The sequence below is a fragment of the Lycorma delicatula genome, chromosome 1 (genome assembly GCF_047948215.1).
Source record: "Lycorma delicatula isolate Av1 chromosome 1, ASM4794821v1, whole genome shotgun sequence".
Classification (NCBI taxonomy): Eukaryota; Metazoa; Arthropoda; class Insecta; order Hemiptera; family Fulgoridae; genus Lycorma; species Lycorma delicatula.
The window spans coordinates 253,961,114-253,975,345 of record NC_134455.1 but is presented as its reverse complement, the minus strand read 5'-3'; the positions used below and the strand labels follow the sequence as shown (position 1 = coordinate 253,975,345).

The following is a 14,232-nucleotide window of genomic DNA, read 5'->3' as shown; positions in this document are numbered from 1 at the left end:
ACTTTATTACAGAACCATTTTTATCTGCCACTAATAATAATTTTGCAACCTTCTTAATGTTGGCTGCTCCTGAGAATAAGCATACTCCAGATTAACTCTTGGATTGTAATAAAAGAAAATCACTGTTGATGATTTAAAAAAAAAAAAACAAATATAACTTTGAGATTTATCACAGTGGGAAATCTATGCAGAGGAATAGTTTCCACGAATAATTACAAGTGGTTAACTCAAAACTATTGTGTGCCTAGTAAAAAGCAGATCATTTTTGAACAAAGTGAGAAATATATGACAAATAAAAAGGGAGAGGGCACAGTAAATACAGAGGTAACCATGCTATGTTTTAACTACCCATTACTGAAACATTTTTAAAATTAAAATACTGTATTATAAAAATCTGTTAAAAGATAACAGAGTATAATTTAAATGAATAATAAATTATATTAATAAATTCCATTCCTTATAAACATAGGTGTAAAAATACATATTAAAACATTATATTTATTTAAATATACCGTAGAATTGCTTTAAATATGGGCAACAACTGGAATGGCTATTATCATTTTTTTTTAATTCCGGTTATGAACAAGTTCCACTATAGCTTCACATTAATAGTATCCAAGTATTACAACTGAAATTTTGAATCTAATTTCAGTACAAGAATTTATAAAAGAAAATAACATTTTTTATATCGACAATGTTAAATTTTTTTATATCAGTAGGTGCTTACCTGAGAAAAGAAAAGAATAAAAAATTTATTTTAACCAACATTATTCGTTAAAAACTTATTCTGCAAGGGAAAAAGAAGGACAATGGGAAAAATGTTTTGAGGAATATCAACATGGAAATATTAAGTTATGATGTCAAAAGGTACTTTGCCTATTTCTTTCTTCCGCAATATATAATATACATAGAAGTAGGGTTAAAAACAATCTTTAAAAATTGATTTTATCTCAACAAAAATAACCATTACTTTTTAGATTTTACATTTCAAACCAAATGAGATCAATACAAACAATATACAGAGAAAGTTTTCCTCTAGATATTTTTTCATTTCTCTAAATTTTTATCAAAATCATAAGAATAACTATTGTTTGTATTAAATGATAGCAATTCTTAAGAACGGTACTTTAAGTACATAGAATCAATTTCAAGGAGTCTTTTCTTGGAATTGTCAACTTACTATATTTTTATTTTTGTTGTATTTTATGTATTGAGATATTCGTAAAAAAAAATTTCCTTTACCCCCCATTTTTTCCATGTAAAACTATTACTTTTACTCCTATGCTTTTTATTTTTTAATTTAATATATAATATCTTACACATATTGTCAGTCCACTTGATAGTAAAGCTCTTATATCTTTTTTTGGAAAGATGGGTGCATTAGAAAATAATTTTTTATCATCTAAGGGAATAATTGCTATTGTGGAAGATGCTACAGTCTACTTAAAGTTTTAGATCAAGTAGACGATTCCATTTCAGAAAAGTATGTTAATACTAATATCTTCATTGAAAGGATTATTCACCAAATAGAAGCAAATTGAGTTCATAACAATTAGTAGCTTGGCACAAATAGCATTTTCGTTCTAATTTGAAGTCTTATGGTTTTCTGTATCATCCTAGTAAAACAGAGTTTATTCTTCAATTGGGAATCTTGTTACATAAGCAACCTCCTTAAAGATTAAAATAAAATTACATGCAAAGATTAGAAACTAATTAGATATATACTTAATTGCTCAAATGTTGCAATCAGCTTTTAAAAAAAAATAGTATAGAAGAAATATTAAACAATATAGTCTCTAATAAAGAAACTGAAGATCAATAAGAACAAATGATTGATCTGAAAAGTAAAGCAGAAGAACAAGCAATGAATTTGTGTAGCATGCTACATTACTTACAAAGTAAGCAAAGGAAGGAAAAGACATCCTATTCTAGCAACAATTACAAAGGACAGGACAAATAAAAAGAAACTGAATAAAAACTTTATCATATGGAGATTTAAATGAGCCCAAATAAGACAATTCATAAGGCTAAGATATTTAAATGAAATAGTAGATAGTTAAATAGTTATATAACTATAGTAATAGACAGTTCTATTATGAACAATATAGATAATGCGATATAAATAATAGGAGCTATTGTCTTCAAAAAATATACTTAACAGTAGAAGGATTAAATCTTCAGAAAAGTGAATACCTAAAGGTACCTTATATACTACCTATAGAATTCTATACAATTCTGGTTCTCTTTCCAAAACATTTTAATTTTAACAACAGTTTATCTTTTACAAAATACTGTATCAATTTATACAATTCTTCCTGTTACTTAAATAAACAAAATAAATTATAACTGAAATAAAGTAACTTCATGATGCAAATAAAGTAATAAAAGAAACAAGATACTTCAGTTATAAGAAGGTAAATGCGACAAGATGTTCAAAGATTTCATCTTAAATTTTCACATGAACAATTGCTTAAGGTAATAATTTTATTAAATTAGTTTAAAATGAAAAATATTTTATTTCATTAGACATAGTGCAAGATAGTATGAGACACTGATTCACATCATTATTATTAAATTCTTATAAAAACAGAGAGAATACTTAACAGAGCATGACAAGTAAGACTGCAGAACTGAGACCTTTAAACAACCTTCTCTATAAAAAAAGGCATTATTATTTTCATTCATCAGTCCTCACATGCTCCTGTACATTATTTTATACATAAAAAATTCTGTGAAATCACCAGTTCACTAATCACAATCTTCTGAATTAATGAGTTCCTTTCATTCATTTTTGAATCTCATCTCTTTCATTCTCATTTTTATTTTAGGGAGAAAGGTTGGTAAAATTTTTATCTATTGCTAAATTTATGAAATATAATTAATGGGATAACAATGATCAATGAATCTTTGGGTGCACTGTAAACAGAAGCTAGCAGGATCCATTTCTTACAAACTCTGGCATATCACAATGAATTAAGTAGTCAATTGCATTATCACTTTTTAATAAACTGTACTGTTTACAATATGATTTTTTGGTCAAAGAAAGCAATCAGCATTTTTTCACTTATAATTTTTGTAGTCTCACTTTTGAGCTTTTGATTTTTTATGATTCAATAAGCTGCACTTAGAAATCTAATTCCTTGATCATAAATGAAGCACCAACATTCATCATCCATTACAATCGAATTTGAAAAAACAATTTTAAACTTTTTATTTTTTAATCTTCATGTAAATATTTACATACTGTGTCTCCATTAATCCCTGTCATTTCTTCTAATAACTTAGCATTTAAAAATTCAATCTTCAACCAAAAGTCTTGAACTGGTTCTGCTCCTACTGATTTTTATGTTCAAAAAGTTGAAGTGTAGTCTGTCCTTTATATCCTCTTTTTTGAACTATTTACAACACTATTTTTCTCATTAAACATTCTTCATTGTAAACAATATTAAACATTTCAGATGTTTTGGTAAATGTTCCTAAATTTCACACAAAATCTAATTTAAACATGAAACAAAATTAACATCACCAAAATTGTAAATCTTGCTTGTGTCTTCTAATAATTTGCAAAACCTGAACATTGAAAAAAGATTCTCTCTAACTTGTACGTAAATCACAAACAGAGAGCATCACTGATACACCTGTAATATAGTCAGTTCAGGAACGCAATTGTGATAACATGTATTGATATTCAATATGTTTAAAGTACATACACTTTAAACACGTAGCTGATCATTCAATTCATACATAATTTAGCAGAAGATGGCATTTATGTTCAGAAATTCTCAGAATTGGGCTACTGTTTTGTAGCAGCTGTACCACAGCGAAGTCACTTTGCTAAAGTGAAAAGAACAAGTTTACATAAGTAATAATACAACTCGACTCAATAGTTGTGGTTTTCATCAGCATATGATGATAGTGAAGTTAAAAGTTTTGGTGCGGGGGGAACTTACATGGTAGATGACAAATAAACCATGGAATCACGAGGAGCACTATTCTTGCTTTTAGTTTAAAACAAGCAAAGCCAAAGAATTTATAAGTTGGAGATAAAGTTGAAATGAATTTATTCTAACAAAGCATTACATAAGTAACTTGTACTGAACCCGAAATTAACTTTCAAACAACTTTTCAAATTTTGTCCGATTACTTTCGTTCCAAAATAAAATGTTTGTGTAATATTTGCTGCAGGAGCTTATTAACAGATTTATCTTATTATATTTTGATTTTCATGTTACCATTATATTTATTATTAATGTGAACCTGATTTATGATAATCTACAGTAATTTCACTAATGAAAATATCATTTTCCGAATTTGATACTTTACCTTCTGTAATTTTATGTTAATCAAAGAGAGTATTATTCTTGCTCTTGCTTTTTCTCAATGTCTATATGTACGAGGGCTATTCAGAAAGTAAGGAACATTTCCACCTGACGCCGCCAGGCGCACGCCAATTGTGTATATATTGGTGTGCTCGTGCTCGGCACCTCAGTCAGCGTCCAGCCGTGACAACAGGAACATCTCCACCCTGCCCGTTTTTTTATATACAAATTTGAAATGTGTGCTGCAATCGAAAATCCCGCCAGTTGTGAGGTGCAGTCTGTGATTCGTTTTTTGTTGGCAAAAACTTAAAACCAATAGAAATTCATCGGGAACTGTGTGAAGTGTACGGGAACAACATAATGAGTGAAAGTTCTGTCAGGAAGTAGTGCATTCAGTTTAAAAATGGCCGAACAAACGTTCACAATAAAGAGATGAGTGGACGTCCGAGCATTGTGACTGATGATCTGGTCTCCAAAGTTGACGAAAAGATTCATGAAAACCGCCGTTTCACAATAACTGAGCTTTCTCTATGTTTCCCACAAGTTTCACAGACTTTATTGTTTGAAATTGTTTCACAGAAGCTAGGCTACCACAAATTTTGTGCAAGATGGGTGCCAAAAATTCTTACAGATCACCATAAAGAACAACGAATGGGGGCAGCTTTGACATTTTTGGAGGCCTACCATAGTCATGGAGATGCACTACTGGATCGAATCGTAACAGGAGACGAAACCTGGGTGAAACATGTGAATTGTGAGACAAAATTACAGTCCATGGAGTGGGGGCACACAAGTTCCCCTAAAAAACCAAGGAAATGTCTGCAAACTTTGTCGGCAAGGAAGATCATGGCAACAGTGTTCTGGGACAGGCAAGGTGTTCTTCTTATTGATTTTCACAAGTGTGGTGCAACAATAAACTCCTTAGGAGAGCTGTCCAAAACAAGCGCCGAGGAAAATTGTCATCCAAAATTTTGCTTTTGCATGACAATGCCCGACCTCCCACGGCAAACTGTACGCAAGGACTCTTGTACTCGTTCAACTGGGAAGTTTTTCCTCCCCTACAGTCCAGATCTTGCTGCAAGTGATTTTCACTTGTTCCCTAAAATGAAGACCTGGCTAGCAACACAGCGTTTTGACGACGATGAGGAGCTCCAAGTACGCGTCACTGAGTGGTTGAGATCACAGGCGGCAGAATTCTATGTCACAGGAATTTCAAAGTTTGTCCACCGCTATTATAAGTGCCTGAATTTGTTTGGTGATTATGTTGAAAAGTAGTATTTTAGTCCCTCTTTCACATGAATTTAATAAAAAGTTTTTCTTGTACTTGGTTTTTTAAAATTCCAAAACGTTCCTTACTTTCTGAATAGCCCTCGTATATAAACACACTGTAAAATTAGTATAAACTAATTTTAAACCGAATGATTGGGGAGACAGAAATTTAAAAATATGGTAAGAATTATTGCCAGCTTTTCTGTAAACATTATGTCAAACTACCATGAGTAGGAAATACAGAATAAAAGTTTTTTAACATTCTTGTTTGTCTTATCAATAAATCTGATCTAAAATTTTTTTTTTGTGACTGTTAAAATGAATAATCTGCTATGTATTAGACAATTTTTTCCACTGCTGAATAAAATAAACTATTAAATTTCTTAGCCACCAATATTTGCTGTAGTATAGCATGCATTTTCAATAGAACAGGCTTAAAATCAACAAGTAATTAAAATTCTACAAAATTTATGTTGTCTCGCAAAATATTATTCTTAAGATAAAGAATAAGACAAAATTCTCTTACAAAATTGTTTAATTAAAAGATTTTTTTTGAAAACTATGTACTCATTTAGGTTCTGAATATATCCAAACATAATACAAAATTTAAAAGAAAATAAAGGTTAATTACCCTCTGTAATGAAATAGTACCATATTTTCATGAAAGGACTTTTCTTGATCCTTATGAATGGAGAATTTTGGCTAAATGATTACAATGAAAACTAAACATAACACCATCTTACTGGGATCTCTTAAAGAGATTTAAAAATTTGTGATTTTTGAAACATCAATAATAAACTTCAGAACAATAAACCACCAATCAACTTAATAGTTCCAAAAACACACACACACACACAACCAGATAATGTTTCAAACAGTGTTTACAATCAATAGGGTAACTAATAGCACACTGATAGAAAACTTTTATATTATATCAATTATATTTCACAGTTTTAGAGCCAACTATAATTTTATATTATTAATTGCGGTAAAACATTTTGCATGTCAGCATACTGCAAAGGTGACTTTAGTGATGAAGTTATGAAAATAATGCAGCCTGACATTGAATGGTACGACGTCTAATACAACAACAAGAAACACATTCTGCTCAACATATCATTTCACTTTCAACCTGTTTTTCTAGGTAGTGGAAGCACTATACTCATTAGTGAAAAGTGGATTTATTTTTTTTTAAGTAAATTAAGTTTATTACAACTTTTAAAGTTTCTTTACTATTTCTATAAGATTAATTTTTATACAGCTTGAAATATGGTTTTTTTCTACTTTCAACAACAATTTTTTCACTCTTAACTGACCAAATCATAAGTGCTTGATGTTTTGGGTTGCTTTTGTCCTGTGTTTTAGTTTTATAACATATACTGGATAAAGGAATCTTGATCTTGTAAATATAAAATAAAAGTCCTAATTAAGATAATTAGCTTCAATAACAATTTTTGGAGTGTCTGTTAATAAAACTACTTTTTTATTGTCCTTCTGTTTTCAGTTAATTTCTTAATTTAACTGTCATAGCATAAGCAATTGCAGTGGCTTTTTTATGCTAATTTATTGTAAACTGCAACAACTTTTAAATTTTACTGCAAAAATTAATCTTTATACTACATACTAACACAAAATCAAAGCAAAGCAGCAAACATGACACAATAACAAGATAGTAACTGACATTTTGCAAACTTACATTTTGAAATAGAACATATTAAATCATAATCTGGCTTCAAATCAACATTTATTTTTGGGGGAGTTTGAAGCCAATTAACAAAGCCCTTCCACCGCACTCTTGCATTAGCTGCCTCAGTAACCTAAAACAAGTTAAAATAAAATATTTTCTGGCAAAAAAACATACACATGTGTGTGTGTGTGTGTGTGTGTATGTATATATATATATATATATATATAATATGATAAATTAATTCACCACAGAAGCTTTTAAGCTTGCACAGGAATAGGAATATGGAATTCTGTAGCATATGAAAACTGCTATGTCTGACTGGGATTTGAACCTGGGAACCTGCAATAAAGGCCAAGACACTACCACTCTCCTATGGAGATTGGCAATAAGCTCTCTATCTAATTTAGTCTGTTAAGGTACAAGGAAGTAAATAAGTTCTTTGCAGAACAAAAAACAATCTGCCAACAATACGAGTCCTCTCTCCTTCATGTTCATGTAAAAAAAAATTTAAATTGCAACAAAAGAATTCATCATATAACTAATTACAATTTATTATTTCATTTGATAACACCAAATTCATGGCAAAGAAAAAGAATTGTTTTTTTGCATATATTATTCATTTTTATGGGAATTTTTAATAGTCTGATAACTGTAATTTAAGTTTAGATCTGTTTTTTACTGGTACATAGCCTGTCAGGGTAAGCATACCAATTGGAGAGTTTTAGCTTTTGACTTCATTAAGGGTTTCTTTGGATATCTTTCTTTTCGACTTGTGTACCCTACACTTACTGGTTAACGGAAACTTAAATCCTGTTCCTGTTTACTAATGTTTAATCTTAAGAACGCATCCATTTAACAATTTCTTTTCTTTATTTCATCTTGTTGGGTTTAACACTCAAACTGACTTGCTTGCACCTGAGTCTACTTTCTTTATGTGGCAACGGTAACATTTGACTTTTCATCCAAACTTTTATTATTGGGTTGTACCAGCTGCAGGCTGGTAGAACCCGAGGATGCTAGACCATCTCAGCATCCCATAGTATGACCATTTGCAAAGTGGATACCTCCATCCTTAAATGAACAAATCTGACAGCACAGTCAGGACCTCATCATAGAACATACACTTAGGTCATTAGCGTGCCTTAGAAGGCAACACTATCAGTACTGCTATCCTGCACAAGTCAATCTGTACGTATTACGTGCTGCAGCACAAAATAAATTAAGATTACAACTAGCTGGAACCATCCTACTAAGGGCAACACAATACCAGTCAAACAGAAGGATTTACAGCAAGCAGGTAGACAGTAATTTCAGGAAATGATGGGACTCCATAGAAGTTACAATTTATAAATGGAACAGCATGGTTTTTATTTTCATTAGTAAAATTAAATTCAGAACTAGTAATCAAATCAAGCCAATCAGGCAATCTGCTCTATCAATATGTATGCACAAAAAACTTAAAATTTTTCAAGATAATTCTGGTCACAAAACGTTTAGCTAACAGTAGGTTACTTATTGCACTAGAGGTAACAACAAAATACACAGAAAACAACCAAATAACAAAGTAAAAAGATTGTATATTTTTTTAAGTGCATTCAGTCAAAATCATATAAAAAAGTGCTAAAAATTATATAATACTAACAGAGCTGAAATGCAGATTTTGAGTTTGAAAGTACGAGAAAGCTTCATCTACGTCAATCAAGGAACATCTAAGAAGCTGTTTAACATTATTAGTATCATCATTAATAGTTAGTGGATCTTTCAAGTCATCAGCAGCAATCTTTAAAACAGACCTGTAAATAATCAAATATTATTAGTTATTTGAAATTTTATAAAAATCTTCATTTTCAACAAATTTTATATTTCAACTGTAAAGAAAAAAAAATTATTTAAAAAAGATTTTTTTTCTTCTTAAAATTCTCTCTTCTTTTGTAAAACTCACACCAAAATAAAAAGAAGCACCAATGACAAATTATTACGTCAACTCGTGCAATTGCTAGATGTAGGTATAAAAAATAAATTACAATTATCAAAAGAAAAGTTACAATTGAAATAAGAGAGATCGTTTATTGCATCTCAAAAACAGAAGCTAACTGCTTAAAACTAAATGAAGTTTTAGGTAATATCCTTAGGTAAAATCCTAAGCTCTGAAATTCTTCTTATGATTATTATACCAATGAGAGTTTTAAAAACTCTTAAATTCTTATATACAAAACCGAGTTCAAAATTCATGGTTTTTACATAACACAAACTTTCTTTATTTTAATTCAGGGAAATTTTTTTCATTGTAAAAGCAATCCTACATTATTTAGCACTTCAATTAGGGTAACCCTTCAAAAATACATAAACTAGAACCAGTTACAGTACTGCTGTTTTCCTATTCATCAAAAAAGGAGAAAATTATGTGAAGCTTGAAATTAATAAAAATCCATATCTTATTTAATTATTTATTAAGTAGATTTGTCCAGAACATATTGTGTATGCAGCTTTAACATTATCTGTAAAAAAAAAGAAAAAAAAAAGGATAAAACATGTTATACATCATAAATGTGAAGAAAAATTATTTTTAATGATTACTTTTGTAAATGCAAAAGTAAACTTAAATAAAGGATTACATACTTTATAAAAATAAAAACCGGCTAGCTGAACCCAAAAATTAATGAAAGCTATTTACAATAATCTCCAAAATATACATTAAATAGAAAACAATTAGTTGTGCAAAACTACAGTTAATGAGTATTGAAAAATATCCACACACACACACACACACACATGCCCACAAGATCATACATCACAAAGAAAGAAGCTGCTTGCGCACCACGTTCTGCAAGAGATTATTATAAGAAAAACATATTTGTGGTAAAGCTTTAAAATAATCTATGAACACTGTTACAAATGTCTCTGTTTATTGAATCCACTCCCAATGATATTTTTCTATTAATATGAAAAAACTGAGTGTTTTTAAGGTCATTTCAAAAAAATAAAAAACCACCGAAACAGCTTTGACGGGTGGAATATGTGTTGGCATTGGTCCACAGCTAACCAATGTTATACTTTGAAGAGTACCCTACAAATATTCAGTGACGAAATAAGTAGTATTTTTATCATTATAAGAAAGCAAACTTTACAGAAAAATTTCAAGTGTCATTATTCACCCTGTTACAAATAGATCACTGTAATTATAAACAACCATAATAAACAGGTACAGGTGAAATTAGCTTATAACCAAACCTCACACATGACCCACAAAATTTAAAGCACCATTTGATTTAAACAAGAAAAATCTATACCAATTTCACTGAAATAAATATACTTAATAACTGGTTTTAATATGATAAATAGATTAAAAATTATTTTTATTTTATCTTGTAACAATGGCTATAATACTCTTGTTATATTTTTTCAAAGTACTTTCATAGTGTACACTATTACTTCCAACAACCATACCAACTACACAATTTCTTTTGTATAAAAAACGTAAAAAGGTATAAATTAAAAAAAAAAGAAAGTAAAATGCTAAGTTGCTTTTTCAGTAAAGTATAACTTAAACAAGTGCTAAAAGGTAATTAATTAAATAAATATAAATTTAATAAAATAATTTTATTTAAATATAAATTTAATAAGAAATTTATTTTCAAATTTTCTCCTACTGTATGCATTTTAATAAAATATTTATCAACTGTTCTTTAAGTGTATTACAAAAACTGATTACTTACTTACTTCTTTAAAATTTGTTGAATTTTTTCTCCTCGTTTCTCCAATGTCATTAATTCTCTTGTTCTGTTTTAAAATAAGGAAAACTGTCCACCTTCTATTATTTCAAATAGAAAAAATTATAGTACTCTATAATTAAATACAAACCTTCAAATCAATACTTGACAAAATCAAACTTTTTGCGTTAGTCTTTCTCAAACAGAATTAAGAAATTACAATAACAAGCAGGTAATGTTTGGGCTCTGTAAAATGTATTAGGTAAACATTTGCACCTGTGTGTGTTTATCAGCTGTAATTATTATCAATCCATAGAAAATATGTTTCATTGTGTTCTTTAATGTTAGACAGCAAAATATAACTTAGGTTCATTACAATATTTATTTAATTAGTGCTCAAATCACATCTTCAATCCATTTAGTATGATAAACTAATTTTAAAGATAAAGTAGTAAATATCCAATAAAATAATATAATTTGTAGTTGAAAGGTATTGTAATGATGTTTGATTGTGGAAAAATGGTCATGAACTTATCTTACATAATACTGATAGAAACAATCATTAGTATTGCATAAAAATATCTAGCAAGTCAAAGTTTCGATTAGAAACAAAGAACATGACTTGAAAGTAATTTTTTTTCATTAGAAACAATTATTCTGTTTTTTATTGTCAAGAATATCATGGTTAAGAGAGTTTTCAAAGGAGAAATTAGGTATGTAAACAATATTCTAGGCTAGAAAAATACTATAGATATATGCATAAGATTTGTCAATTCTTTTGAGAAATCAGAGGAAAACTGAAAGGCAGATTATACCCCAAGAATGAATGAATGAACGTCTCAAGAGATTAAATACAGCTTGGTAGAGGTGATCCAGACTAGATGGCTGACACCTTTCTGAGGGTTATTTGGAAACATGTTACAACCTGGTACAAATTTACTTCTAATATGTGGCAGTCTTGTAACAGTATTCCCCAATTATGTCGTTTGAATTTCATACATGGCAGTAAATTGTTCACAAAGCTTAGTTAATCCCCATATTGTTGCACAAATCCAACTAGAATATTCTATCGCAAAGGAGTATGGTATCAAAGAGGAATTGCTAAGACTCTTACTTATATTAATATTTGTACCATTAATGTAAATAAATGTGATTTATTTTAAGAAATATCAAGAGAAAATTGAGTTCTGGGGGCCACTTAAGGACAAAATAATGTTGTTAAATATTCCAAAAAAGAAAAATGTACAAAGGAATTAATACAAACTGAAGAGGGAATCAACATAAAAACCTACCAAAATAACAGCCTATATTTGACAGAACCATTGTTCTCTCTTCAGGTTAGGATTCACCTTAAAAGGAGGTTGGACAACAAAATCTATAATACAAACTTTGACAAAGTAATAGTGCAAATACTTTATGAATTACACTGAACAAATTTTCTTTTTAACAGTTTCAAGACATTAATTTTATGTACATCTGATTATATATTAAAATGCTCAGTTACCAATCAATAGAGAATTATATCAAGGTAAGCAATGTTATCTTATTTCCTTACTGTATCAATCAACTTACTGGTTAAGAAGCGTCAATTAAATTGTTAATTATTCACAATAACTGTTTAAATGTAGCAGACAATAATTATTTTGTACATAAATAGACATGTACTCATTCCAAGGTATTATAACAAATACAAATAATTAAAAGATACATATACAATAACACGTCATAATTTATAAGCAGTTGATACCTATCATCACTTTTTATAACGGCGCTAATATTTTCACCTCCAGAAGAAACCATGCTTTATTCACATTTATCATTTAAAAAGCGAATAAATTTTGAAACATGTCAGCGACAAAAATAAACATTAAGAATTAAAATAAAATTTCTATTACTACACAATGTAATCTTTGAATCTTAATATGTGAGTCTATAAATAAATAATTCTAAGCTACACTTGAGCAGAAATCAGTCCTGAGCAACCAAATTTTACATTCAGATGGACGATTATTTACGAAAATGTCACCTAGAACACAATCAACACCACTTACTCGATAGAATTGACAGTGTTATTACTATCGATATAATCGATCGAAGATTCAGACTTATATTCAATTTTATTTCACGGGAGTGTACTCTTGGTAGTAATTTTTCTTACTAACTTACTAAGATTGAGATACCATTCTTCTTCAGAATTTTTGTTTTTGTAATAAGTTGTCGATAATTTCGCGAACTTTATTCAGCTCAGTAGTAGCCTACACAATTATGAAAATGGAAAATGCTGTAATTACCACAAAATTATTATTTCATGAAATTTATTATTATTTAAATACACAAATATACTGTTAAAAGTGAGCATGTATTCCCATTTATATGGTATTTTTATGTCAGTGTATAAAAAAAATTATGAAGCAAACAAGCCATTATCATCTCATTTTGTACTATTTCTAATAATTAATTTTTTTCCTGTGTTACATAACAATATCAGTTTAAATGAATTTAAATGGGAAGTTAATCACGTCTGAAATAATTTACATGTATCTTTTTATGTAAGACGTTTATGAGAGCATGTTTTGTCCTCAAATAAATTTTCAAATAATTATTTTTTTAGTGCAAAATAAAGTAATACAGACTATATTCTATATCTATTTGATATTATAGATTTTTCTTCAAAGAATATTTACCATTTCTATTAGTGAAGATAGTGCAGTATACAACCAGGATAAAATTAAGTAGTGCTTGAATATGATGAAAAATTCTTACATTTTTCAACAGGATTTTACCTTTTTTTTAGTAGGAATCATCATCATTAGTTTAGAATGATTTAAAAAAAAAATAAAATAGTCATTAAAATTGTGTAACAACTTATTAGTTATATGTCAGCAATTAAAATTATTTTTGTAAAAAGCTATTTCTGGATAGCTTAAGCACACACACACAGAATGCATTGATATACAAATAAAATGTTTTTAATATTTCTCTAAGTGAGAATATCTTTCGCTGCATAGTTTCTTTTTTGTGCAGATTAAAAATTTGTAAACAGAATATTTCTATCACCCTCCATTTAATAAAAATGAAACATTAAAAATCTGTAAAAGTTACAGATTACAGATTAGAAATTACATAACTAATGTTATAGGATGTCATATACTTACATTAAAATTTCTTAGCAGATGCTTTCCTTTTGTGGGTAGTCTCGGGTAAACTCAAATTAAAGTCCAAAGTGTTCAGTTAGCATATTAATAGT

The 14,232-nt window shown here is 29.0% G+C and overlaps 1 protein-coding gene across 3 annotated transcripts in view; it reads right to left on the bottom strand.

The window, feature by feature from the left end:
* The window catches only part of LOC142330481 (ELMO domain-containing protein 3-like), a 49,748-nt gene extending 36,713 nt beyond the window's left edge, over nucleotides 1-13,035 (bottom strand). The window contains exons 1-4 of one of the 3 annotated variants that reach the window (XM_075375758.1): nucleotides 12,694-13,035; nucleotides 10,996-11,055; nucleotides 8,918-9,068; nucleotides 7,285-7,405 (exon numbers count right to left, since the gene is read on the bottom strand). In XM_075375758.1, coding sequence (XP_075231873.1) covers nucleotides 7,285-7,405; nucleotides 8,918-9,068; nucleotides 10,996-11,055; nucleotides 12,694-12,785 — 424 coding nt within the window. In that variant the 5' untranslated portion in view covers nucleotides 12,786-13,035. The remainder of the gene's footprint in view (nucleotides 1-7,284; nucleotides 7,406-8,917; nucleotides 9,069-10,995; nucleotides 11,056-12,693) is intronic. The other 2 variants (XM_075375764.1, XM_075375773.1) reach the window with 2 other exon arrangements.
* Between the last annotated feature and the right edge of the window lie 1,197 nt (nucleotides 13,036-14,232).